Source organism: Microcaecilia unicolor, chromosome 2 (genome assembly GCF_901765095.1).
Source record: "Microcaecilia unicolor chromosome 2, aMicUni1.1, whole genome shotgun sequence".
Classification (NCBI taxonomy): Eukaryota; Metazoa; Chordata; class Amphibia; order Gymnophiona; family Siphonopidae; genus Microcaecilia; species Microcaecilia unicolor.
This window is the reverse complement of record NC_044032.1, coordinates 604237818-604264622: the sequence shown is the minus strand read 5'-3', so window position 1 is coordinate 604264622 and position 26805 is coordinate 604237818. Positions and strand designations below refer to the sequence as shown.

Below are 26805 nucleotides of genomic sequence, written 5' to 3'. Positions count from 1 at the left end.
TATATGAAGGTGCTAGGCTCCGTGTTGGTGGCTCTACATATGTGGTCTTTACAGCTGTTCTGTGGAGATCAACAAGAGAGAAGGGACAAGTCTTAGAGACGTGCTTTTCATGGACAAAGGCACTAAGAGCAGAATGAATTGGTGGCTTCAATCCTGCAGTGTAAAGAAGTGCTTGGGCCTGGAATCTAAGTGGTTGGTAGTGACAGTGGTTCTATCAGCCTTGGTTGAGGAGCTCATTACATGTGCCATGTTGTTAAATGCAAAGGATGTTGCCCCAAGGCATCCTGGTTAATCAGTTGTGTTATGTGGAAAGCTTTAACAGCTTCCAGAAATTTGTGATAGGCAGAGTGGGGAGAGTTTTCTGAGACAGTTCCACAGGAGTAGCATATCTGAATTGGCAAGGAGGAACAAAGTTATCTGGTTGTAAAAGAACCATCCAAATTGCTTAATTGGGCCAAAGTGAGCCACGTACAGGCAATATCAGTGGCAAATATATCTGGAGTTCAGAATATTGAAGTGAGCTTCTTAAGCAGATATATGCCTAGAGTTGGGAGAATGGGGGCTGTTGGAGGAAGCATTTGCAATGATCCAAAATTGCTGAGGAACTCCACTAATGGACCTCATGGCAATGAGCTGCAACATCAAAGTTCCTCAATTTTTCAGTCAGAGGTAGGAGTGTAGGCAGCAGACTTGAATGCCCTCCTGCCAAAGTGGCCTCAGTCAGGAATGTTATATGTATTCCCTCCATGGTTGATACTGAGCCAAGTGTTGCAGAAGGTGGCCTGTTACATGGTGTTGGTGATTCTGGTAGCTCTGGTTTGGCCAAGACATCCCTGGTGTATGGATCTGGTCCAGCTAATGGTGATGAAGGGACAACTCCTTCAGAGTGTGGTAATCATGGATGACCCATTTAGCTTTTATCTTATGGCTTGGCACTTGAAAAGATATAGTTAAAGGATAAAGATTATACGGATGAGGTTATTAGGCAAGGAGGTGCTCTATATCTCTATCTCTAGAGGTTTTACTGTATTTGAACTTCTGTTGCTCAGATTTTACTTTTTCTCCAGAACTGCATAAAAAAGGGCTTGGCCTTAGCCTCTGAAGGTACAGATAGCAACAGTGACCTGCCACCATAGTTGAATAGAGAGGGCCTTATTAGGGCTCACTAAGATGTATGCATCTGCTGATGTATACAGTGGTCCTGGCTAGAGAATGACAGGGATGGGGACCCGCAGTAACCTTGGGGACGGGGACAGATACCACAGGGATGGGACAGGGCAGGGATGGGGACAGAGCCCATGGGGACTGGGACAAACTTTGTCCCTGTGTCATTTTCTACTTTGAAGCTTGTTAATGAACTGGACTGTTATTTGTTTGAGTTATGTAGATGATGATATTTTGATTTTTTGGAAAAACAAGCAAACATGCTGGCCACAACTAGCAAAATTTGCATGGGGGATCCTGTACATCCTGCTACCAGCACATCTTCTAAGAAGACATCTTCTATTGCAGGAATGACTGTGGAAGACAGGAGAACTGGACTGAATCCTGAGTTTGTTGATGACTTCTTATTCATCCACAGATTAAAAAATCATAACAGTGCTTCATAGGGCATATTTCTTCCCTCTAGGGCATACAGAACAGGTTGCATTTTGTACCCCTGGACATTTTAACGGAGTGATTAAGATTCCTTGTGGTAGTAGACGTCAGCTATTGTTGGGGTTGGAAGGGTAGAGGGTGTTGATGGGGGGGGGGGGGTAGGGTTATTATAGCTGCTCATTGTTATGATTGCTCTCTATTTGTAATTTACACACAACAGCTGCACAGCATATTGTTCCTTTTTATACTTTTTAATAAAAATATTTAAATATAAAATCATGTGGTCAAGGCTTCTGCAGATGAGGACAGAGCGCCCGGGATTGGGATGGGGACAGATCCTGCGGGGACGAGGTGGGGATGGAAACAGGGCCAGCATGAATGTGGTAGGGACAGAGACATGGCCTTTGGGGATGGGACAGGGATGGAGACAGGGCCTGAGGGGATGGGGTGGGGACAGACACAGAACCCACGGAGCGGGGACGGGGATAAACTTTGTTCCTGTGTCATTCTGTAGTCCCGGTTTCATGTTCTATGGGCCTTGACAGCAGTTCCTTTGAGCCTCTTGAGAATATGTCTTTGAAGGATCTTACCTTGATAGTGATTTTTCTGGTAGCAATTTGTTCAGCTAGGCGAGTATTAGAACTTCAAGCCTCATCCTACAGGGAAATGTTCCCCCCCGCCCCATTTTTCAGAGGCAGGGTGTTTGAAGAAGGATTTTCTTTTTAGGCTTCCACATGAATCAGGTGGTGGTGATGCCTATCTTCTATTGGGAGTATTACGGAGATTTCTTTTGTACCCTTAAACTCTTGGATGTTCAGAGTGTGCTGTTGAGATATTGGAGGTGACAAACGACTTTCTCAGATCTGATTGTTGGATCTAAGAAAGGAGAAGCAACTACAAAGGCATCCATTGTTCACTGGCTAAAATAAGAGATTTGAGGGGCATAATTGAACAGAGACGACCATCTCTAAGGGCACCCATCTCTAAGGACATCCCGACGAAGGGGCGGAGAAACCCGTATTATCGAAACAAGATGGGCGTCCATCTTTCGTTTCGATAATACGGTCGGGGACGCCCAAATCCCAACATTTAGGTCGACCTTAGAGATGGTAGACCCTGGTTTTTGGTGATAATGGAAACCGAGGACGCCCACCTCAGAAACGACCAAATCCAAGCCATTTGGTTGTGGGAGGAGCCAGCATTCGTAGTGCACTGGTCCCCCTCACATGCCAGGACACCAACCGGGCACCCTAGGGGGCAATGCAGTGGACTTCACAAATTGCTCCCAGGTGCATAGCTCCCTTACCTTGTGTGCTGAGCCCCCCAACCCCCCCAACCCACTCCCCACAACTGCACAACACTACCATAGCCCTAAGGGGTGAAGGGGCACCTACATATGTGTACAGTGGGTTTCTGGTGGGTTTTGAAGGGCTCACATTTACCAGCACAAGTGTAACAGGTAGGGGGGGGCCTGGGTCCGCCTGTCTGAAGTGCACCCATTAAAACTGCTCCACGGACCTGCATGCTGCTATTAGGGAGCTGGGTATGACATTTGAGACTGGCTGGCATAGAGGCTGGTAAAAAAAAAATTTTAAGTTTTTTTTTTAGGGTGGGAGGGGGTTGATGACCACTGGGGGAGCAAGGGGAGGTCATCCCCGATTCCCTCCGGTGATCATCTGGTCAGTTCGGGCACCTTTTTGAATCTTGGTTGTGAAAAAAAATGGACCAAGTAAAGTCGGCCAAGTGCTCGTCAGGGACATCCTTCTTTTTTCCCATTATCGGCCGAGGATGCCCATCTATTAAGCACGCCCCAGTCCCGCCTTCACTACACCTCCGACATGCCCCCGGGAACTTTGGTTGTCACCGCGACGGAAAGCAGTTGAGGGTGCCCAAAATCGGCTTTCGATTATGCCGATTTGTGCGACCCTGAGAGAAGGACGCACATCTCCCGATTTGGGCGCCCTTCTCTTTTGAAAATAAGCCTATCAGTTTATATTCTTAAAGAGTGAGAGCCTGCGAAAGGCATTTGAGCACATTCAACAAGGGGAGCGGTAAAGTCCAAGGCAAAATCTTCATTTTGTTTGTTCTCTAGACATTACAGATTGAAAGTTCATACCAGAGAATCCTGTGTGTGTTTTGGCATAAGGAGTTTCAAGGACCCACCCAGTTGAAGGATGCTCAAAAGATTTTGATTAGGTTTTTTTTTTTTTTTTAGTGTACATCTGCTTTATTATAGGAATGCTGGGGATTTGGTGCTGCATGATGTCTCTCTTTAAGTTTCTATCTCCAACTACTGGCTGAGAGGCATGGACCGTAAATACTGGACCCTTCTAGTTGGATTCAATTAAAGAAAATTAACAAATAAGAACAACTTTTTCCATTAAACGGATGTCCACCTTTTTATAGCACTTGTTTTGTATCAGACTCCCCAAAATGTCTTAGAGCGGATTTGTGGCTACTTTGGAAGTAAATACATTGAAACCAATTTTCAAAGAGAGTCACATGCTGCCTGCCAGGTGGGGAACATTGTGAAATTGGGAAGCTGCATTGAAATGTTACCAGTGAGGGCTCCTCACGCTGCTATTTTTTTAATTGAGGTGATTTTTTTTCTTAGAAACATGACGATAGATAAGGGCCAACTGGCCCATCCTCAGCATCTACTATCTCCTCCTTTCCCTAAGAGATCCCATGTGCCTGTCCCATGCTTTCTTAAGTTCAGACACAGTCCTTATCTCCACCACCTCCACCGGGAGGCAATTCCATATGTCCACCATGGTTTCCATGAAAAACTATTTCCTTAGATTACTCCTGAGCCTAGAACTTCTTAATATCATCCTATGCCCTCTCATTGTAGTGTTTTTCTTCATTTGAAACAAGCTCACCTCCTGTACAGGGCCGCAGAGAGGGGTGGGCAGGGGAGACAAAATTCCCCAGGGCCCGGCATCCAAGGAAGGGCCTGCCCGGTGCTAGCATTGCTCTCCAGTTCCTGTGCATGGCAAAGCCGCAGAGCAGAGTACTTCCTTCCTGCCGCGTCCAAAGAGGCTATTTTTATGTGGCAAGAAGGAAGGAAGACAGCATTTGGCTTGCTCGATGAACGTTCAGCGGTAGCTGGTAATCTATCAGCATTGTTTGAAAATCCCTGCTTACACACCGTGAAGATATAATTTGACCCCTGAGGCAGGCGCTTGTGTGCCGAAACACGTTCCGTGTCGGGTCATTTTCATAATAAAGGACAGCTATTATCTCTTTCTTGAAGGCCCAGTGTTGCGTTTTTGTTTGTGCAATACACTTTATGACAGAGACCATTGACCAGCTTTGTAGCTGCCCTATGGATCGACTCCATCCTGTTTATATCTTTTTGAAGGTGTGGTCTCCAGAATTGTACACAGTGGATGTGTGTATATATGGTGTCTGACTTAACAACAAAGTTTAAATTGCCCCTGACGCAAGTATTCTTATGCCGAAACATGTCTGGCTGAATGAAACATTGTTGATAGAATCAGGATTTACACATCCCTGTAAACTACTTTTTTTTGTATACCTAATTTTAGTAAAAGTGTGATTGAGGCAATTGGCTTCCCTGCTGCTCAGGTTTGTTTAATCATCATCTCTGGTGAATTAAAAATTAAATGTTTTTAGCATATATTGTAGACCTCTGATTCTTTTGGGTTTACAAGTGATTATTTATTGGAGATTTTTGTATTTATTGAAACATTTTTTTGGATCACCTCTTAAATCTCTCCATTGGCCTCAGTGTAGTATTGTAAACTCCTCTGTCTTTTTTGTTTGTTCATTTTGCAATGCAGTGTTTTACCAGTTCTTCAAGTTATATTCTTTACTTCTGCCTTTTGTTCCCAAGTATATCTTTCATTTTCACACCTTCTATAATTTTTCTGTATAAGTGCTGTCCCTTGTATGGAACAGATCTGCTCAACATTTGCTTAGAATCCAATCGCTTTGTCATTCTTGTGGCATTCTCTAGGGCAGGAATTCTCAACCAGGGAATTCATGAGAGGCTTTCCGGTAGTCTGTGAAATCTAACAAAAACTAATAGAAAATAAAACAGAAATGTTTGTTTAGCTAGTTTATTTTTCTACATATAATTGTGTTGTGGTACATGGAGCCCAAGGAACATAAGAATAACCATACTGGGTCAGAACAATTTGTTCGTTTATTAATTTGATATACTGCCTCTTTTGTGCGTGAGTTGGTGATCCATCTAGCCCAGTATCTTGCTTCCAACAGTAGCCAATCCAGGTCACAAGTACCTGGCAGAAACTGGCAGGAGCCCAAGTACCTGGCAGCAATGAAGTGTGATAGGATGGGGGCCATAGAAACAAAATATTTGAGAACCCCTAACTTAGCTTGTATTTCTGTTCCAGGGGTCTCAAACTCCAGTCTTTATCGCTGAGGTTTGGGACTATTATTAATGAACTAGTAAAAAAAGCCCCGTTTCTGATGCAAATGAAACGGGTGCTAGCAATGTTTTCTTCTGTGTGCATGTGGGAGTGTGTGTGTCCCTGCCCTCTGGCCTCTCTCCCCTCCCCCCTCTGGGGCTAGCAATGTTTTCTTCTGTGTGCATGTGGGAGTGTGTGTGTCCCTGCCCTCTGGCCTCTCTCCCCTCCCCCCTCTGAGTCCTTCACTGTTACAGAGCCAGCGATTTGATTTCGTGCTCTGCTGTTTTCCTTCACTGACTGTGTTACAGAGAGGGCGGGGCAGAGACTTATAGGGAAACCGGATATCTCGCCCCCTTCACACTTCCGGCTGGAGGCTTCATAGAACGTTGGTGTTGCCTTTTATATAGAGAGATATTAAAGAGGGAAATTTATATACAGTGGAGGCAGCAGGCATACAAATCTTTCTAATGCATACATATTAGGGTAGCCTGAAAATCTTAATGATTTCCATACTTTGGGGACCAGAGTTTGAGAGTCTTGTTCATTGCTTTAAATTGATGCTGATAATACCACATGGTATTAAGAGAATCAGAAGGATATAAGAATGCAGTCACAATAAAACGCTGTCATTGACTAGCCTATACTATCTGGGCAGCTTTCATTTTTAAGTTGCAGAGCCCTCTTCTCCAGGAGAAAACATGAAAGCTTTGCAGCTTTGGTTGGGCCTGTGTCATATTTGTGTTTTCTGTTCTTGTGTTACAGATTGATGTGTGAAACCGTACGATATGAAAGACACGAAGCAAATGAAGTTTTGTACTAGTAAGTATTTTCTCTCTCTTGTGCAATGCAGTGAATCAGCCATTTTCTTTCAGAGACCTGATGAAATATTAGCTTTTCATTTGCATGTCCTGTAATTACAAAAAGGGTAGACTTTTGACGAGTGTTGCAAGATCTCGATTCTGTGGATATGTGCAGATCATGACACATTTGAGTGACTGAGCTGAGAGTGACAGTCATTTGTTAATATTCACTGTATTAAATTTGTAACCAGTGAAAAGGATTGTGAATTAGTGGGTGTGCTGTGTCATCTCTTCTGCAGATTAAGCTGTCATTTGCTTTTGCTTTCTTAGTAGATGGCTAGTCTTCCCTGCTATAGATGCTAAATCAGCAAAACTAATGCAGCTGACAATTAGCAGGATATGAGCTGATGTCATTCCAGATATAGCAGAGATGTATTAAATTAATTGAGTGCACAGTGACACTGTTCCCTTAGGAGGCTTGTGATAGTGTGTACATATTATGTCTGTCATATGCTATAACACCATATCAACCATCCTATAACCAAAGCCTTTAAACACCTTTGTCTGCACCCACCCACCCACCCTCTCCTCTATCCCCATATTCCACTTACCTTCCCATCTCCAACCAGCTTCTTTTCACTCCCAAAAGCAACAAATAAAATAAAATGAAATACTTTACTCATCCCATTAGATCAGGATGTACTGCACCTATGGAAAATACAGCAGTTGACTCCTGGCCCTAGGAGACAGTGACTGGATATAACAATTCCAGATAGGTATAAGTTTTGCATAACCTGCTGGGGATCTCTCCACCTTCCGTTAATCCATTAACATGAGCTCGTGAAGTGAGCTTCTCAGTCCCACAGAAGGAGGATGGATCTGAGTTGATCCAACTCACAAAAATTCCCTTCTCTAACAAAGTGCTTTCTGAACAAATCGTTTGAGACCGCTGTTTTTTGCATTTTGTCTCTTAAGAGTTATCTAACAGAAGCCCACTACGGTCTAGCCTTACATCTTGACCTAAAACCTGCTCTAGGAAGAGCTGAATCCTTCTTCAGTATTGTTGTACTCTTGAGCATCTCCATAACATATGTCCCAGGGTCCTCTTTTCCAGCCTATATTTCTGACATAACACTGATGGGCATAGGCGCTCCAACCACTACCTTCCCTTCCCTATGAGGTTGTTGTCTTCCCAAGTCTGCAGCAGAAACAGAAAACATGACCACCTCCATCACTGCTGACCAGCTGCCGGTTCAGTCGCTTGCTGGGCTCATTGTTTCCTCAACTTACAGAAACCAGGTTCAGGGCAATAATCCTTTGCTGAATTCATGGAACAGCCTCCCAGTGGACGTGGTGGAAACAATATCTGAATTCAAGAGAACTTGGGACAAGTACATAGGATCCCCACATCTGCTGGCAATGTCTCCCTGAGTTCCTTGCCTATCTTATGATAAGGAGAGTAAATAGTATGGATAGGCAGACCTGATAGGCCATATGGTCTTTATCTGCCTACATTTTTCTATGTTTCTATGTTAAACAGGGTTACTCCACAGTAGGGACAGTGGCAGTAGGTTCCATGACTAATTTCTCCTTCAGGCTCTTAATCATTAAGGGTGGACCTTGAATTGGTATAATGCATGCACATCTGCTGGCAATGTGTCCCTGAGTTCCTTGCCTATCTTAGAGGCTTTCTAACTGGTATCATGTTCATTCTCTGAGGGCAAGTATGATAGCATATACTTCCATATCAGTGATACCACCAATGGAGCCCTGGCAAGGAGGCACTCTCCAGGGTTCTTTTACTTCAGAAGCTTTTGGTAACATCCACTGTGCGTGTGGATGCCTTCCTACTTGTAGTGCTCATGCAGGACCAAGGAAATCTTGTTCTTTCCACAGAGCAGAGAGGACACAATTTCTTTTCTCCCCTTAGCTGATGCCATCTTGATTTTTGTCTTCAGTGGATGATTAGCCTTCTAGTACTTTTTCGGGCTAATTTAGTCTCATGTGGGACCAGGTAATCTGCCCCCCCCCCCCCCCTTCATAGTTTTCCTAGTTTTTTTGGCCCTTTCTAAGTTTATTTATGTTTCTGCAGTTCCTCAAACCCCCTTAGACCTTGAGCACTCCAGCAGGGAAACATTTTTAATTTTTCTTCATCATCATAATAATAATAGAATCTTTTGATTTTGCTGCAGCTATTTTTTCCACACATCACAGAAAACTCCCAGTGATTTCAAGAAGTGTTCCAGATGTAACAGGACCTTCTCCTTTATGAACACTCATTCACGGTGCCTGTCATGTCTGGAACTTGACCATAATCCTCCTCCTTGTAAACTGTATTCACAGCTTTCATTAAGAAGTATTAAGTGTAGAGAACAGCATCATAGAAATCCTGGCAAGGAAGTGTTTCAAAGAGTTGCTTGGGTTGCCTAACTCTGAGGAGGTATTTTTGGTTGTGTTGTTATGTTTCTACTAGAAAACTAGTAGATGGTCAAGAAGTTGATCAGGTGGTTTTGGGCCCTGCTGAAAGTATGAATTTAACTGCTTTCCTAGATGATTCTACTGATTTTATTGATGCAAGGGCCACCCTCCTGATTGCCTTCTTGCATGAGGGGGACAAAACTACAGTTTTGGAGGCTTATTTTAAGAATAATTCTGTATTTTGCTGTGGGAAGACCAGATTTTTCTTGATGTATCTTGAAACACCCACTCGGCAAGGAAAGCTTTCCTAACTTTGAAGAGCAGGTCCACCAAGAGTGTGAGCCAGGCCCAGGGCAGGGCTTCTGCCCCCCCCCCCCCCCCCCGGATCACTGCAACTGCAATGTAAATACCTTGGCTGGCGGGAATCCCTAGGCCCCGCCAGCAGAAGAGGTCTTCCTCCAGCGCTGCTCTTCACTCTGCCCATTGCCTGCCCCTGCGGCTGCTTTTTCTCTCGGCACATGCTCGGTTTCAAAACTGAGAATGCATGGCCTGAGAGGAAAAGCAGACACTTAGCAAGCAATGGGCAGAGTGAAGAGCAGCACTGGAGGAAGATCTACAGTGTCTACTCCTCCATGTCCTCCCCAGCCTCCAAGGGGGGGCCCGGTGCTGGAGTTTTCTCTCTCCTGCTCCTGTCTGGACGCGATCACCTGGGTCCCATCAGGACCAGGATATATATATAGAGAGAGACCCCGGTGCTGGACCCCCCTTGGAGGCCCGGGCCCAGGGAATTTTGCTTCCCCTGCCTCTCCCCCCCCCCCCCCCCCTCAGCAGCCCTGTTGAAGAGTTGTATATTAACTTTGGGAGCCTCTTTTTTTCTTCTTGCAATTCCCCTGTAAATGTCAGGTCACATTTCAGGGAATTCAATATATTTTCCATGACTCTTCACATCTGGAGAAATTTTTTTACAGGAATACAGTAAATGATTAGTTGTGTTGGGTTGTATGGAGTATGTGGTTCTACAGGCAAATCCAGGCTCTTTGATTTTAAGATTTATTCTTAGGATTTCTTAATGACTGTATTCCATGAATTTGGATTTGCTCCTTTTCTTTCTTGATGTGGCCTATATTAAGATTAGTTTGTTGTTGAATATTTGTTTCTTTGTACTTTATATAATTAGAGCATTATTTTGTTCCTCTGTTTTCCCTTTCTTATGTGAGAAAATGTAAAAGTTTAAATTATAATAAAACAAATGAAAAAGGTTTGGATAATTTCCTAAAAGAAAAGTCCATAAGCCATTATTAAGATGAACTTGGGAAAATCCACTGCTTATTTCTAGGATATTCAAAAGAAAGAACTGGCTGTGCTCTGCCTTGATAATGTTGTAGAATACACAAATCTATGTAGGAAGAGCAAATTACCACAACAGCAATGTGTTATTAATAAGGGGATGTCTCATGCAGTCACTCAGGCACACTCGGTGTCTAGCTTATATTAAGCCTCTGCACTTGTGACACAATGTAATCATTGACTGCCCCCAACCTCCAGTAGTGCACAGTATTTGCTTATCGTGAATTTACTAATACTAAATTTTAAATATACATATCTTTATACAACATTGTAGCCACATCACTTTTTTTATAATGATTTTTCGTGCACTGCCGTAAAATTCTAGATCTTCAAAGAACTATATTGCTGTTGTGGTGAACTTAATCAAAATGCAAAAGCATATAAAGAACTTATCTTGATCTTCTTAGAAGCTACGAGCCACTTTATAATTCTTTAAATCCATCTGTTGATGTATCACTCGTGCTTCATAGACGTCACTTGTCAAAGTTTAATTGTATCCCCGGCATCGATACCGGGGATACAATTAAACTTTGACAAGTGAAGTTCAAGATAAGTTCTTTATATGCTTTTGCATTTTGATTAAGTTCACCACAACAGCGATATAGTTCTTTGAAGATCTAGAATTTTACGGCAGTGCACGAAAAATCATTGTAAAAAAAGTGATGTGGACACAATGTTGTATAAAGATATGTATATTTAAAATTTAGTATTAGTAAATTCACGATAAGCAAATACTGTGCACTACTGGAGGTTGGGGGCAGTCAATGATTATATCGTGTCACAAGTGCAGAGGCTTAATATAAGCTAGACACCGAGTGTGCCTGAGTGACTGCATGAGACGTCCCCTTATTAATAACACATTGCTGTTGTGGTAATTTGCTCTTCCTACATAGATTTGTGTATTTCTAGGATAAGCAGCATAAAATGTATTGTACTGTTTTGGGATCTTGCTAGGTACTTGTGACCTGGATTAGCCACTGTTGGAAACAGGATCCTGGGCTTCATGGACCTTTGGTTTATCCCAGTATGGCAACACTTACATTCTTATATTAAGTTATCTCTTCCCCGTTTTCTTCTATATCAAGATTTCTTTTCCGGTGTCTTCAACCATGAAGTTGAATGAGTTTTTAGTTATCTGTATAGTCATGTTGTGTGACCTGCGGTGAGGACAAGATATACATTGTCAATATCTACATTGGGTGCCTTTATACTAGAGAATGTTCTCAGTTTCACCCATGTAGCATTGGCTTATCAGCTATTGTATGTCATTTATTCCTGAAAATACATAATTTGACTATTTCTTTCTCTTTTCCTTCTGTGAACATAGCTGTTCTGTTTGTTTCCTTTAACTCTTCTATAAATTCTTATTCTGTTTCAAGGCATAATGATAGAGATTTTTTTTTAATCATTTTGTCAGTACCCCCAGGCAGGTGCTAAAAGAATGGTCACATGACCACCACATCATACACTGTATCAGGAGTCAATATAGAAAGCCATATGGTAGAACTGCATGCATGTCAATTTTATTGTTCAGTTCATATGAGTCTCGCAAAAAATCCTTGCACATAAAATTTTTGCGAGACTAATATTTATATGCTGAGCAACATTATGGTTCATGTGCAGGTGAATGCTGGCACTTTCATTGTCGTTGGACATGTGCACAGCGGTGCTATATCCCGTTCTGTCTTTTAAAGTTGTAGGCGCTTGTTATGGTCACAGAGAAAAAAACTGGTATTAAATCCTTTCAACTAAGTTACCTTGGACCTGGCAGCAGATTTCTCATGCTTGTGCATTCTCTAGAATCTCCTGTTTCTTTTGTGCATTGCTGTGAAATACCTTATGGGTTCATTACTATCCATTGTAAATATATTATTCGTCCATGTGTACCGTTCACGTTAACTCTGTGCTGAACCCCTTTGTGCATTACCTCCCTGATTCTGTAAAGGTTGCCAAAATTTGTGCATGCAAATTTAGGTGCATTCCTGATTTGTGTGCGCAATTTAATTGAATAACAAGCCAATTAGAGCCAATAATTGACTTTTTAACAAGCAATTATTGGTACTAATTAAATTTAATTGGAGGATCATGGGCGTTTCTGTATGGAACGGGGCTTGGCTTTGAGTTGGACGCACAATAATTACAGAATAACAGTGCTATATGCGTAAATTTAGGTGCGGGCATTTGCAACACGCTTTCATTGGTAGAAATGACTGTGCCTAAATTTACACATGACTCTCTACTTAAGCGTGTACTCTGTAAACCGCACTGAACATTAGGCTCGTCTTATAGAATACCGCTTACACGGTTTTGTTTCAGCACCAAATGTTTGTGCTATTTATGGAATTTACCCCTATGTGCCCAATAATGTGCACATAAAGCTCGTGGTAACTGCATGCGTCTGCTTGTGGTGGTTTTCTGCATCATCCCCTGTGAGAGTTCTGGGCCCAGGTATCTTACATAAGTACATAATAAGTTCATAGGTATTGCCATACTGGGACAGATCGAAGGTCCATCAAGCCTAGCATCCTGTTTCCAACCGTGGCCAATTCAGGACACAAGTACCTGGCAAGATCCAAAAAAAGTAGAATACATTTTATGCTGCTTATCCTAGAAATAAGCAGTGGATTTTCCCCACGTCCATTTTAATAATGGTCTATGGATTTTTCCTTTAGGAAGTCAGCCAAACCTTTTTTAAAACCCTGCTAAGATAACTGCTTTTACTACATTCTCTGGCAACGAATTATTTCTTAGTGTATTTTTCTACTGAAAGATTTATTAATAAACATACACATAGCACCACACAAATGCAGGTGCTAAAAAAAAAAATATATATATATATATAGGCATCCTAATTGTGGAACTTTCAACTCCGTATCACTGATAAAATCAAACATATAAACGGTGAGTGACCATACTCACTCGCAAATGCGCAGTAGAGACTTCCCTCTCTGCCCTGCCTCCGCGTCAATACGTGATGACGGGGGCGGGACAGAGAGGGAAGTCTCTACTGGCATGCTGCAGATGTCGGAACCGCTCCCCCTCCCCCGGAGTCACCGCCGCCCCTCCATCTGGCCCGAGCACTGTGAACTTACATCACCACGCAGCAGCAGGCACATCAGCAAAGCTGCCGTCGGGCTTCCTTCTCTGCCTTTGTCCCGCCCTCGCTGACGTTACGTCACACGAGGGCGGGACACAGGCAGAGAAGGAAGTCCGCCCTGACGGCAGCTTTGCTGATGTGCCTGCTGCTTGGTGCTGATGTAAGTTTACAGTGCTGCTCGGGCCGGGTGGAGGGGCGGTGGCGGCGACTCCGGGGGAGGCGGGGCGGCGCCAACCTCGGGGTGGGGCTCGGAAACCCCCCCATTCCAAAAGTAGCCCGTTTTCACGGGCTCAACGGCTAGTTTCACATATTTCGTAAGAATGAAAAAAACTTTCTTTAAATTAGTCACCTTACTTTCTAACTCTTCTTACTCTCTTACCTATCTATATGTTCCATCTTTGCTTATACCCTTCAATGTCAATTAAAATGTTCTATTACGTATTGTGTTGACATTGTAAGTAGTATACTATGCCATACTTTGTATTGCTATTTTAATATTTTTACTGCTGTAATTGTCTATTGCTCATGTTTGATTTATTCTTACTGTACACCGCCTTGTGTAAATTCCTTCAAAAAGGCAGTAAATAAATCCTAATAAATAAATAAAAACTTGGCTGTCACTTTGTCCCCCTCACTCCAGCATCTGGACTTTCAACAGTATTCTTTCCTGTCTTCTGCAAAATGTAAGCTCAATTGTTTACTGGAAGTACAATAAAAGGAAATGCCGCTGTTAAAACTCAGAAAATGTTGCATTATGATCATGGGCAGTTGAAAGTTTTAGAGACACAGTTGAAATGTTTCAAGCTCTAACCATTTCCTTTTGATCATTCTTGTCTGTTACCAGAATGACTGTAAAGAACTTACTGCCAGAACATATGATTACAATTATTAAAAAAACAAAACCAAGCACTCTAGAGGAATTAATAGAATAACATAGCCTGTTTCCCTAGGCTCCCCTAAATCTGTGACTGTAGGAGAGACCTTATAATTAATCTATTGCCACATCATCTACAATTGTCTACATAATCAACAGACCTGAATCTCTCCTCCCTCCTAATTCAGTCATCTGAAGAATGTGTGTAGTTCCTGCAGGGCGGATTTGAGGGCCTTTCAGTCTGCAGCATTCTGATTGGCTCTTCATGACAGTCAATCAGCATAGTCAATATGTATATTGGTCACTAAGGCACAGACTAGAAGTTGAAGAGGTGATTCTAAAACTGGTGAAGTATGAAATGCTGTTTTCTGCATTAATGTAAGATTTATTTTCAAGAATTCTATCCAACATAGGAAGAAATTGTTTTCACTGAATATCATATGTCTTATATGCCTCATATGCATTTGGTGTAAATTCCACACATCCTATGCTATCTTTAAAGGCACTCGTTTCTGGTATGAACTCTTAAAAGAATGTATTTAACAGGTTTTGGAACTTACCTCTTCAATTACTGTCCAGACCTTTTGTTTGAATTGTAGCTGATGTCTACTACTACTACTTATTTCTATAGCGCTACTAGACAAACAGGACAAACAAGAGATAAGGGAATATTAAAGTGAGGATGATAAAATAAGGGTTCTGAACAAGTGAATAAGGGTTAGGGGTTAAAAGCATCATCAAAAGGGTGGGCTTTTAGCTTAGATTTGAAGACTGCCAGACAGTGGCGTAGCCACAGGTGGGCCTGGGTGGGCCTCGGCCCACCCAACAGTAGCACACATTTAGCTTGGCCAGACTTCCCCTTGATGGTAACAAAAACACTTCTCTCCACGATAGTTTGCAGCACATGCTTGCTGCAGACTGCCAAGGTGCAGAGAAACATTTTTCCATCAGCTGAGATATTTTTTTGATGTTGGTGGGAGAACACTTGGTGCCCACCCACTTCTTTCCTAGGCCCACCCAAAATCTGCTGTCTGGCTACAACCCTGCTGCCAGAGATGGAGCTTGACGTACCGGCTCAGGAAGTCTATTCCATGCATATGGTGCAGCAAGATAAAAGGAATGGAGTCTGGAGTTAGCGGTGAAGAAGGGTGCAGATAAGAGAGATTTACCCAGTGAATGGAGTTCCCAGGGAGAGATGAGAGTGGAGAGGTACTGAGGAGCTGCAGAGTGAATGCACTGTCTACTAGTAAAGAAATAGGATTACCACGTAGAAGCCAACTTTTTGAAATCATTAGGGTTGCTGAATTCAAATCAAATTGTTCATCATTTGACACAGTGAAGGAGTTTGCTCAATATTGGGGGTGTTCCAGAACCGACAGAGCTGTCGGCACTTTTCAAACGTTTTTTTACTACTTTGTAAATAAATGCTTTTTATATAAAAAATTATTTTTATTTCGAGTATTTTCTCCATTTTTCAGATTAAACAAGATGTCTACTAAATAGCACAGGAGTTCTAGCTCAGAGTTAGGGTAGGTCCTGTGCGGGACTGCCAAACTGGGAGGGGGGTCAGCGTTGCTGGGGGTGGTGTGGCAGGCGCTGTGTGAGAGAGAGTGAATGAGTATGTGTCTGAGAGTGAGTTTGTGTGAGAAAGAGTGTGTGTCAGAGAGAGAGCGAGTGTGTGATTGAGAGGGAGACAGAATGTGTGTGTCTATCTGTGTGAGTGAGAGAGTGTAGTGTGTGTCCCGTGTGCACCAATTATGCTCTCACCCCTGCATTCATCCATATGCAGCAAACGTCCTCTGTGCCCTGCCCCCTCCATCCATCCAAGTGCAGCATCTCTCCCCTGCCCCCTCCATCCATCGTGTTGCAGGAAAGTTCGGAGTGTGTGGCTTGGAGGGGGGTTAGTGTTGCTGGGGGAGGGGGTGAAAGTGTGAGAGGGTAGGGCGAACTCAGAGTGCGTGGGTGTATGTGTGAATGTTAGATGGGGGGTGCGGGACTGCCGAAGTGGGAAGGGGTGGCAGGGGGCTTCGAGGGGGGTCAGCGTTGCTGGGGGTGTGTGTTGAAAGTGTGAAAGGGTGGAGCGAAGTCTGAGTGCGGGTGTGTGGTGGTGCATGCGCTTGGGGGGCAGACCGTGGGATGCTGAACTGGGAGAGGGTGGCGGGGGGCTTGGAGGGGGTTTTGCTGCATAGCAAGTATATATAAATATCATGGCAATGAATAAACAGGAAAACCCTTCTTTTCCCCCCAAAAGCTCTGTTTTTCCTTTGCTGAGAATAACAAATAGATCTTACAATGCACAGTAACATATAAGAGTTGAAAATGTGAATGCAGCAGAAGCAGAGACATGTCCTTGTAATAGAGAAGATCCCTGCTCTCTATGAAAGGAACCTTTGTTTTACTTGCCTCAAAATCAACAGAAGGCTTTTGTGCATTACAGAGTCTTGTCGCTGCTTTCAGTTACAAATGGGGATCTTAGCAGTCTTTGTGCCTTATTTCTGGAAAATAAAGAATATATGTTGGTTCCTGTAGATGGTTTGATATATAGTTTATCAAAAGACTTACTACAAGTTCAACAGCATTAGGGGTCCTTTTACTAAGGTGTGCTGAAAAATGGGCTGCGCTAGTGTAGGCACGCGCAGATCCATTTTTCAGCGTGCCTGTAAATAAGGGCCTTTTAAAATTTTTTTGCTGAAAATGGACTTGCAGCAAAATAAAAATTGGCGCACGTCCATTTTGGGTCTGAGACTTTAACGCCAGCCATTAACTTAGCAGTAAGGTCTCTCGCGTTAACCATGCGGTAATTGCCTATGTTCGTCAAGTTGGAGTTACCGCCCGATTTTCGCCGTGCACCAGAAAATAAAATACATTTTCTGGGGCAAATAGTGGACAAGCATCAAAAATGAAATTACCGCACAGACCACGCGGTAACTCCAAATTGATGCACGTTGAGCGCTCGTAGCCGCCTACGCTACGTGGCTTAGTAAAAGGGCCCCTTAATGCAGTGATTGTTCTCAGTCGTCATTTTAAAAAATGGACATCTATTTGTTAGGTTTTTAATGCTTTTTCATGATGTCTGGAATTGTCTCATATGTAATCAAAATAAGTTAAGCCTCTTTCTGATCTTGTGCTCAGATCCTTGGAGTTTGATCCCCCTGCAATTTGACTAAAACTGCCTCTCACTTTATGTGGGGTGCATATGCATGAAAAGTTAATATAATTTGTAATAAGTAATCAGTTATATCTGCATTGTAATCCGCACTGATCCTTAGCTGGTATATAGTGGAATATAAATTCTGTTGTGTTGTATTTACTTTCTGTGACAAATAGAATCTTTTACTGATCATTGTAACACCAAAACTATTTGCATCTTCTAGGTTCCCAGACCTTAATGATAACAAAGTTTGCACAAGTGGGAAATACTAAACATAAGAGTAGCCATAGAGGGGCATAATCGAATGTCGCCGGTGTAATAGGTCGCCGGCGATCTATTTTTGCGGCGACGCAACAGCTGGCCGGAACCGTATTTTTGAAAAAGATGGCCGGCCATCTTTTTTTTCTATAATAAGGTTTAGCCCGGCCAAATGCCAGAGTTCGCCGGGTTTGATATCGCCGGTTTTGTTTTTCAGCGATAATGGAAAAAAATGCCGGCCATCTCAAACCCGGCGAAATCCAAGGCATTTGGTCATGGGAGGAGCCAGCATTTGTAGTGCACTGGTCCCCCTGACATGCCAGGACACCAACCGGGCACCCTAGGGGGCACTTCTAAAAATGTTACAAAAATACACAAATAGCTCCCAGGTGCATAGCTCCCTTACCTTGGGTGCTGAGCCCCCCAAATGCCCCCAAACCCACTCCCCACAACTCTACACCATTACCATAGCCCTTATGGGTGAAGGGGGGCACCTACATGTGGGTAGAGTGGGTTTTGGGGGGGGGGGTTGGAGGGCTCAACACTTAGCACCACAAATGTAACAGGTAGGGGGGGGGGGGGGGGATGGACCTGGGTCTGCCTGCCTGAAGTGTACTACACTCATTAAAAACTGCTCCGGGGACTTGCATACTGCTATCAGGGAGCTGGGTATGACATTTGAGGCTGGCAAAAAAGTGTTTTATTTTTATTTTTTTAGTGTGGGAGGGGGTTGGTGACCACTGGGGGAGTATGGGGAGGTCATCCCCCATTCCGTCCCGTGGTCATCTGGTCAATTGGGGCACCTTTTTGAGGCTTGGTCGTGAAAATTAAAGGACCAAGTAAACCCGGCAAAATACTGATTAACACTGCTTTTTTTCCCCCATTATCCGCGAAAGCCGGCCGTCTAGTAGTCATGCCCATGTCCGCCCATGTCCCGCCTTCGCTTGGCCGCCGACATGCCCCCTTGAACTTTCGCCGGCGCGGTGATGGGAAGGCAGCGATGGTGTCAAAAATGCCGCTTTCGACTATACCGATTTTGCCGCTTTTGCGAGATCACCGGCCATCTCCCGATTTATGTCAGAAGATCGCCGGCGATCACTTTCGAAAATAAGCCTGATACTGGGTCAGACCAATGGTCCAGTATCCCAATATCTCTCGAGTTGTGTAGGCCAGATAATGAAATGGATGATAAGTTTGTACTACAAAAACTACAGGAAAAGTGAGAATGTTAACTACTGTATATAAGTTTTTACCTTCCAAAAAGTAATGTGATTGCTTGTCAAGTTGTGAGCTGAATTAAAAAAAAAAAAACAACCTTTTTTCTAAAGTTTTTTATGACTCATTTCATGTAAATTATGTAGATTACAAGTTCTTGGATGTTGAAAGAATTTGCATAACGTAACATAAGGCAAAGTACCTCATGAACAACTTCTGAGGAAATTAAAAAGTCATAGGTTAGGAGGCAGTGTCCTATTGTGCATTAAGAGCTGGTTAAAAGATAGAAAACAGAGTAGGGTTAAATGGTCAGTATTCTCAATGGAGAAGAGTAAATAGTGCTTTTCACATATTTATAAATGACCTGAAAACAAGAATGAGAGAAGTGATCAAAATTTGCTGATGACACAAAGTTATTCAAACTTATTAAATCACTAGAGGATTGTGGAAAATTTCAAGAGGACGTTTAGACTGGGCATCTAAATAGCATATATCTCTAATGTTGGCAAGTTCAAAGTGATACATGTAGGAAAGAGGAACTCAAACTGTAGATACATATTGTAAAGTTCAACATTAGCTATAGCAGAATTAGAAAAGTCTACAGAGAAGGGCACTTAGCAGGGTTTAAAAAAGGTTTGGATATCTTCCTAAAAGAAAAGTCCATAAGCCATTGTTAAGATGGACTTGGGAAAATCCACTGTTTATTTCTAGGATAAGCAGTATAAAGTCTTACTGTTCTGGGATCTTACCAGGTACTTGAGACCTGGATTGGCCACTGTTGGAAACAGGTTACTGGGCTTGATAGAACACCTGCGATCTGTCCCAGTATGGCAGTGGTTTTGTTCATATAAATGTATCATTGTTAATGATAAACCTGCTTCTCAGTATGAAGCGGTGGCTAAGAAAACAAGTAGAATGTTAGGAATTAGTAGAAAGGGAATGGAGAACAAAACCTAGAGTAATATGATGCCTTTGTGTCACTCCATGGTGTGACTTCACTGGGAAAATTGTGTGCATTTCTGGTCACCATATCTCAAAAAAGAGGTAGCAGAATTAGAAGTATGATATAAACGATAGAGAGAACAACTTGCCTATGAGGAAACGCTAAAGAGGCTAGGGCTCTTCAACTTAGAGAAGAGACAGCGGAGGGGAAATAGATGTCTGTAAAATTCAGAAATATAAGGACTAGGGGGCATGCAGTGGCACTACTAGGAAGTAAATTTAAGCAAATCGGGGAAATATTTCTTCACTCAAGATGTAATTAAACTCTGGAAATCGTTGCCAGAAAATGTGGTAAAAGCAGTTAACATAGCAGGTTTTAAAGTAGGTTTGGATAAGTTCCTAAAAAGGAATAAACCATTATTAAGGCAAACTTGGGAAAATCCACTGATTATACTTGGGATCAGCAGCATAAAATATGTTAAATTTTTTTGGGATCTTGCCAGACACTTGCAACCTAGATTGACCACTGTTGGAAAAAAGATACTGGGCTTGATGGACCTTTGATCTTTCCCAGTATGGCAATGCTTATGTACTTAACAAGTACTGGAGATGACAGAAAGACTGATTTCAAGAAGAGAATGGTTGTTATGTTAAAGCCATGTCAGGAGTAGGGTGTTTAGAGGCACAGAGGAACTACTTATTTATTAGAATATATTTACTGGGGTTTTTTTTTTAAATAGAAATCAAACAAAATAAAACATGGAAAAGAAAATAAGATGATACCTTTTTTATTAGACATAACTTAATCAGGGGCGTAGCTACGGGTGGGCCTGGGTGGGCCCAGGCCCACCCAGTTTTGCCTCAGGCCCGCCCCACCCAGAAGCAGAGTCCGTCAGCTCCCGGACCCCAAACTGTTTGCCACCGCCGATCGCGATTCGGACTCCACCCCTCTCTTCCTCCCTCCCTCGGCGCTGCAGTAATATACCTGGGATCCCGGCAGCATTAGCGTTGTATCCACGCTGCCTTCGCTCTGCCCCGGAAGCTAAAGCTTCCGGGGCAGTGCGAAGGCAGTGTGGATACATCGCTAGTGCTGCTGGGATCCCAGGTACATTACTACAGCACCGAGGGAGGAAGGAAGAGAGGGGTAGAGTCGTAATTGCGCGATTCTGGACCTCGCAGGCGGGCGCCTTCGCACTGCCCCGGAAGCCTTCTCTTAAAGAGAGGGCTTCCGGGGCAGTGCGAAGGCAGTGTGGATACATAGCTAATGCTGCCGCCGGACCGGGATCCCAGGTAGAAGCGCCGGAGGGAGGAAGAGAGGGGTAGACTTTCACGGAATCAGCGATCCTGGACCTCGCGGGCGGGGCGTAACTTAATCTGGGCGAAGTGGGGTACAGCAGAGGGAGGGGTGGTGAGCAGAGTGAGGGAAGGAGCAGGAGATGGATGGGACTGGGAGGGGTGGTGAGCAGAGGGAAAGATGGGACTGGTAGGGTGGATAGGACTGGGAGGGTGGATAGGACTGGGAGAAATGGGGCACAGCAGAGGGAAGGAGCAGAAGATGGATGGGAGGGCAGGGCCCAGGGAGAGAGGAGAAATTGCTGGACATGGAGGGAAGGGTAGGGGAGAGAGAATTACTGGGTATGGATGAATGGAGGGAAGGGCAGGGGAGAGAGGAGAATTGCTGGGTATGGATGAATGGAGGGGGGCAGGGGAGAGAAGAGAATTGCTGGGTATGGATGGATGGAGGGGGGCGGGGAGAGAAGAGAATTGATGGATGGAGGGGACGGGAGAGAAGAGAATTGCTGGGTATGGATGGAGGGGAGAGGAGAGTTGCTGGACATGGGTGATTGAGCGGAGGGAAGAGGAGAGAGGAAGGGGAGGGCAGGGAAGAGGAGGGTTGCTGGACATGAATGGAGGGAAGGGCAGGAGAGAAGAGGGTTGCTGGACATGGATGGAGGAGAGGGACGGGAGAGAGAAGAAATGCTGGATATGGATGGAGGGGATGGAAGAGTGAGGAAGGAGATGAGATGAGGGAAAAGGAAGAGAGGAGAAAAACTGCACATGGATGAAGAAAATAGGCAGAAGCTGGATCCACTGGACAGTCAAGTCTGCGGAGGACCCAGCTTTTACTTACGGATATAGAGCAAGAAATGAAGAAGAAAGGAGGAAAGTAAAGAAATAAATGGAAAGGAAGCCCTGGAAACGGAGTTAAGAGGACAGATAGCAGCAGAATCGGATACTGGGCCAGCATGATCAGAAAAACAAAGTCACCAGACAACAAAGGTAGAAAAAAATCATTTTATTTTCATTATAGTGTTTGGAATATGTCCACTTTGAGAATCAGGTGCTCAACATTAAAAGTTTATATTTATTTACTTATTTATGGCATTTTATCCCACATTAAACATGAATTAGATTGGAACCTGGGATCATTTAATGTTTTTTTTTTTCCTGGAGAGAGTAATGCATTGCCTCCCCTCCCCCAGGCTCTCTCCCCGGCTATAGCCAGCTCTGCAATTTTGAAGGGAGGTGGACAGGGGGGGGGGGGCGCAGAGGTGGACCGGGGAGAGAGCCTGTTGTTAAACATTTACCAGCACACCACTGTCTAGTGCCCACCCATCCAACCTGTTGGCCCACCCAAAAATTGACTTCTGGCTACGCCACTGAACTTAATACATTTCTTGATTAGCTTTCGAAGGTTGCCCTTCTTCATCAGATCGGAAATAAGCAAATGTGCTAGCTGACAGTGTATATAAGTGAAAACATTCAAGCATTACTATGACAGTCTGACAGGGTGGGAGGATGGGGGTGGGTAGGAGGTGTGCATGGGGACATCAAAGCATATCATTGATATTCTAACAGGATGGGTGTGGATAGGTGAGGGGTGGGGTGATCAACAGAGACATACAGCTTTATGGTTTATAATGGGCTAGGAACCCAGATCCTTGTTAAGTCCTTTCTGTTGGGTGTTAAAATATTCAATCATTCTGACTTCAAAGGTCTTACGTTCTTGTATGGTTTTAAAGTTACCTTTCAGGATTCTCACTGTGAAGTCACTGGTACAGTGTCCTGGCCCTGTAAAATGCTGACCAACAGGTGTGGGAACCCTACTGGCACTAGTATTGTTCATGTGATGTCTATGGAAATTGAATCTTGTCTTAAGCATCTGGCCTGTTTCTCCAATATAGCATCCTTCGTTACATTTCTTACACTGAATGATATATACCACATTGGAAGATGTGCAAGTGAAAGATCCCTTTATGTTGAATATCTTTCCTTTGTGGATGACTTTGGGGTCCTGTGAAATATTTTGGCATAGTTTGCAACTGGATAAATTACAGGGAAGTGTGCCCTTCTGTTCCTTTTCAGTCTGTGATGGAAGTTTACTTCTGATTATAGTAATGTCATAGTAATGCTTGAATGTTTTCACTTATATACACTGTCAGCTAGCACATTTGCTTATTTCCGATCTGATGAAGAAGGGCAACCTTCGAAAGCTAATCAAGAAATATATTAAGTTATGTCCAATAAAAAAGGTATCATCTTATTTTCTTTTCCATGTTTTATTTTGTTTGATTTCAAGAGTGGACTAACACGGCTACCACACTCCTCTACTTTTTTTTTAAAGAAATTCACCCATGGCAAGGATAATCCAGACATAAGCAATAAACAATTACAGCAGAAAATATATTCAAATAACAGTACACATTACGACATCATATTGTACTGACAGTGTCAACACAAGACACATTAAAACATCTTGAAAAGGAGCAGTGTACAGCAGCAAACAGGCATTTCAATCTAGAGACGAGAATGGACAGATCATAGTGGTTCAAAGAAATAAAAGAAAGAACATTCAGAGTATATAGAAAAAAAATGCAGGAACGGCATTTAGACTGCCAGCAATTCAAACAAAGGAGTACATTGTCAAGTCAGGATAGGTAGAGGGTAAAACTTTCTCTAGACAGGTAAATGAAATGGTGGCTAAAACGGAATAGAATCAAAGAAGGAAAGGGGGGAGCGGACGGGTCTAAAGCCAAGAAGATCAGAAGAGTGTGGAACACATATTTTTCTCTGTATTCAAGCTTGAAAGAGAGTTAGTGGACCAAAGGGGTAAATCCTAAGGCACTGAAGGGAGCGTAAGGAGATTCTAATAGACTGGAGAACAGATTTTGCTTCCATCCTATCTGAAGAGCAATGAAGAAGCAGAAAAGCACACCTTTGGTTGTGGAGTGGAGGAGCAGCCTAGTGGTTAGTGCAGTGGACTTTGATCCTTGGGAACTGAGTTCAATTCCCACTGCAGCTCCTTGTGACTCTGGGCAAGTCACTTAACCCTCCATTGCCCCTGGTACAAAAATAAGTACCTGAATATATGTAAACCGCTTTGAATGTAGTTGCAAAAACCTCAGAAAGGCAGTATATCAAGTCCCATTTCCCTTTCCCTTTATCAATAGTGGGCAAATAATAGAAATGCTACTTGAGGAAACGGTGTAAAACCTTGGAACCAATGTCTTTAGAGGGTCTTAAGCAACATAGAGGAGCCTAATCGAACGTCGCCGGCGATCTATTTTGGCGGCGGCGCAACAGCTGGCTGGAACCGTATTTTCAAAAAAGATGGCCGGCCATCTTTTTTTTTGATAATACGGTTTAGCTCGGCCAAATGCCAGAGTTCGCCGGGGTTGAGATCGCCGGTTTTGTTTTTCAGCAATAATGGAAAAAACTGCCGGCCATCTCAAACCCGGCGAAATGCAAGGCATTTGGTAATGGGTGGAGCCAGCATTTGTAGTGCACTGGCCCCCCTGACATGCCAGGACACCAACTGGGCACCCTAGGGGTCAGTGCAGTGGACTTCAGAAAAAGCTCCCACATACATAGCTCCCTTACTTTGGGTGCTGAGTCCCCCAACCCCCCCCAAACCCACTACCCACAAATGTACAACACTACCGTAGCTCTTAGGGGTGAAGGGGGCAACTACATGTGGGTACAGTGGGTTTTGGAGGGCTCCCATTTATCAGCACGTGTTACAGGTAGGGGGGGTGGGCCTGGGTCCGCCTGCCTTAAGTGCACTGTGGTACCCACTAAAAGTGTTCCAGGGACCTGCATACATGCAGGCCTCTGGGACTTGTTGCTGCTGTATAACCTTGGCACACCAGTTGACACCTGAAGACTAATCTCTTTGAAAAAGTCCTTTATTTGAATAAGCACGTTTACTCACAGTTAACTGCAGATCAGGGTTTGTGCCCCACTGGCAAAGAGTCTCCCTGGTACTGAGATTAGCAGTAGGTCAGAGCTGGCAGAATGGTGTACAATGCCCTCTTTCAGCAACATTGAAGGTAATAACTAAGTTCTCTAACGTGGGTAACACATGAAAGGGATCTAAAAGTGGCTGACAAAAATGGCCACTACCTCATGGACTACCGGAAACAAAACTGGACACATTCTGACCCAGTTAGCAGGGGGAAAAGCACCATGGGAGTAGAGCCCACTACCCTACACCCACCACATCCACCACAGTGCATTGCTGATGTGACTCTGCAGTGCACCTAACAGAAAAGGTGTCACACTCACCCGAGAGCCACATCACAACCAGGGAAAGGCTGTCAGAGGTTAGAACACATTCTGCTGTCATGGAGGTGGGTACGGCATTTGAGGCTGGCATACAGGCTGGCAAAAAAGGTTTTTAGTTTTATTGTTTTAGTTTGGAAGGGGATTGGTAACCACTGGGGGAGTACGGGGAGGTCATCCCCGATTCCTTCTGGTGGTCATCTGGTCAGTTGGGACACCTTTTTGAGGCTTGGTCGTGAAAATTAAAGGACCAAGTAAACCTGGTGAAATACTGCTGAACGCAGCTTTTTTTTCCCATTATCCACGAAAGCTGGCCATCTGGTAGCCACGCCCATGCCCGCCCATGCCCCGCCTTCGCTATGCCGCCGACATGCCCCTTGAACTTTCACCGGCGAGGCGACGGGAAAGCGGCAATGCTGTCAAAAAAGCCGCTTTCGATTATACCAATTTCGCCACTTTTGCGAGATCGCCAGCCATCTCCCGATTTATGGCCGGCAATCACTTTCGAAAATAAGCTTGATAGTTTCACAACAGGAGATAAACTTGATTGAATTCTTTGATATGGCTAGAAAAGTAAAGGGAGTCTCTTAGGTAAAACGAGACACTTTGACTGGTGAGCAAGCTTTCTTGGGTGGCATTGAGTGGAATTGAATTGGGCAAGAAACTGATTAAACCACAGAATTTGGAAAGTTGTGGCCAGCAGGCTGTGGTGAAGGGAAAGTGATTAGGAGGGTTTCACAGGGACCAGTCTTTCAGCCACCCAATCCTAGTGTTTTACTGATAACTTGTTTTGGTCTCATTTTACTAAAGTGGGCCGAAATGTTGCAGTTAACATACTGTAAATGTCAAAATTAACATGTGGTAACTGCAGAACCTCTGTGCTAATTGTTAGAAGTGTTTCAAGCATTTTTGGGAGGTAATGCAGAGAAAAATAACTACCATGCTTCCACTGCATGACAGATTATGTGAAATATTTTTAGACACACCTCTTAATGTGGCGTTAACTGCTCTGCATGGTAACATCTGGTAACTGCGTCTACATTAAGAGGTCAATTCAGTATAGGACGCAAAACTTAGGCATCTAAAATTTGGTATTCTAAAATAGCACATTTGTAACTTTAGGTGTGGCCACTTACTCCATCTCT

The 26805-nt window shown here is 43.6% G+C and overlaps 1 protein-coding gene across 4 annotated transcripts in view; it reads left to right on the top strand.

Moving 5' to 3' along the window:
• The window catches only part of RAPGEF2 (Rap guanine nucleotide exchange factor 2), a 638462-nt gene that overhangs the window by 256465 nt on the left and 355192 nt on the right, over positions 1-26805 (top strand). For all 4 annotated transcript variants that reach the window (XM_030191594.1, XM_030191592.1, XM_030191595.1 and 1 more), the window contains exon 3: positions 6759-6815. In XM_030191594.1, the coding sequence (XP_030047454.1) occupies positions 6759-6815 (57 nt within the window). The remainder of the gene's footprint in view (positions 1-6758; positions 6816-26805) is intronic.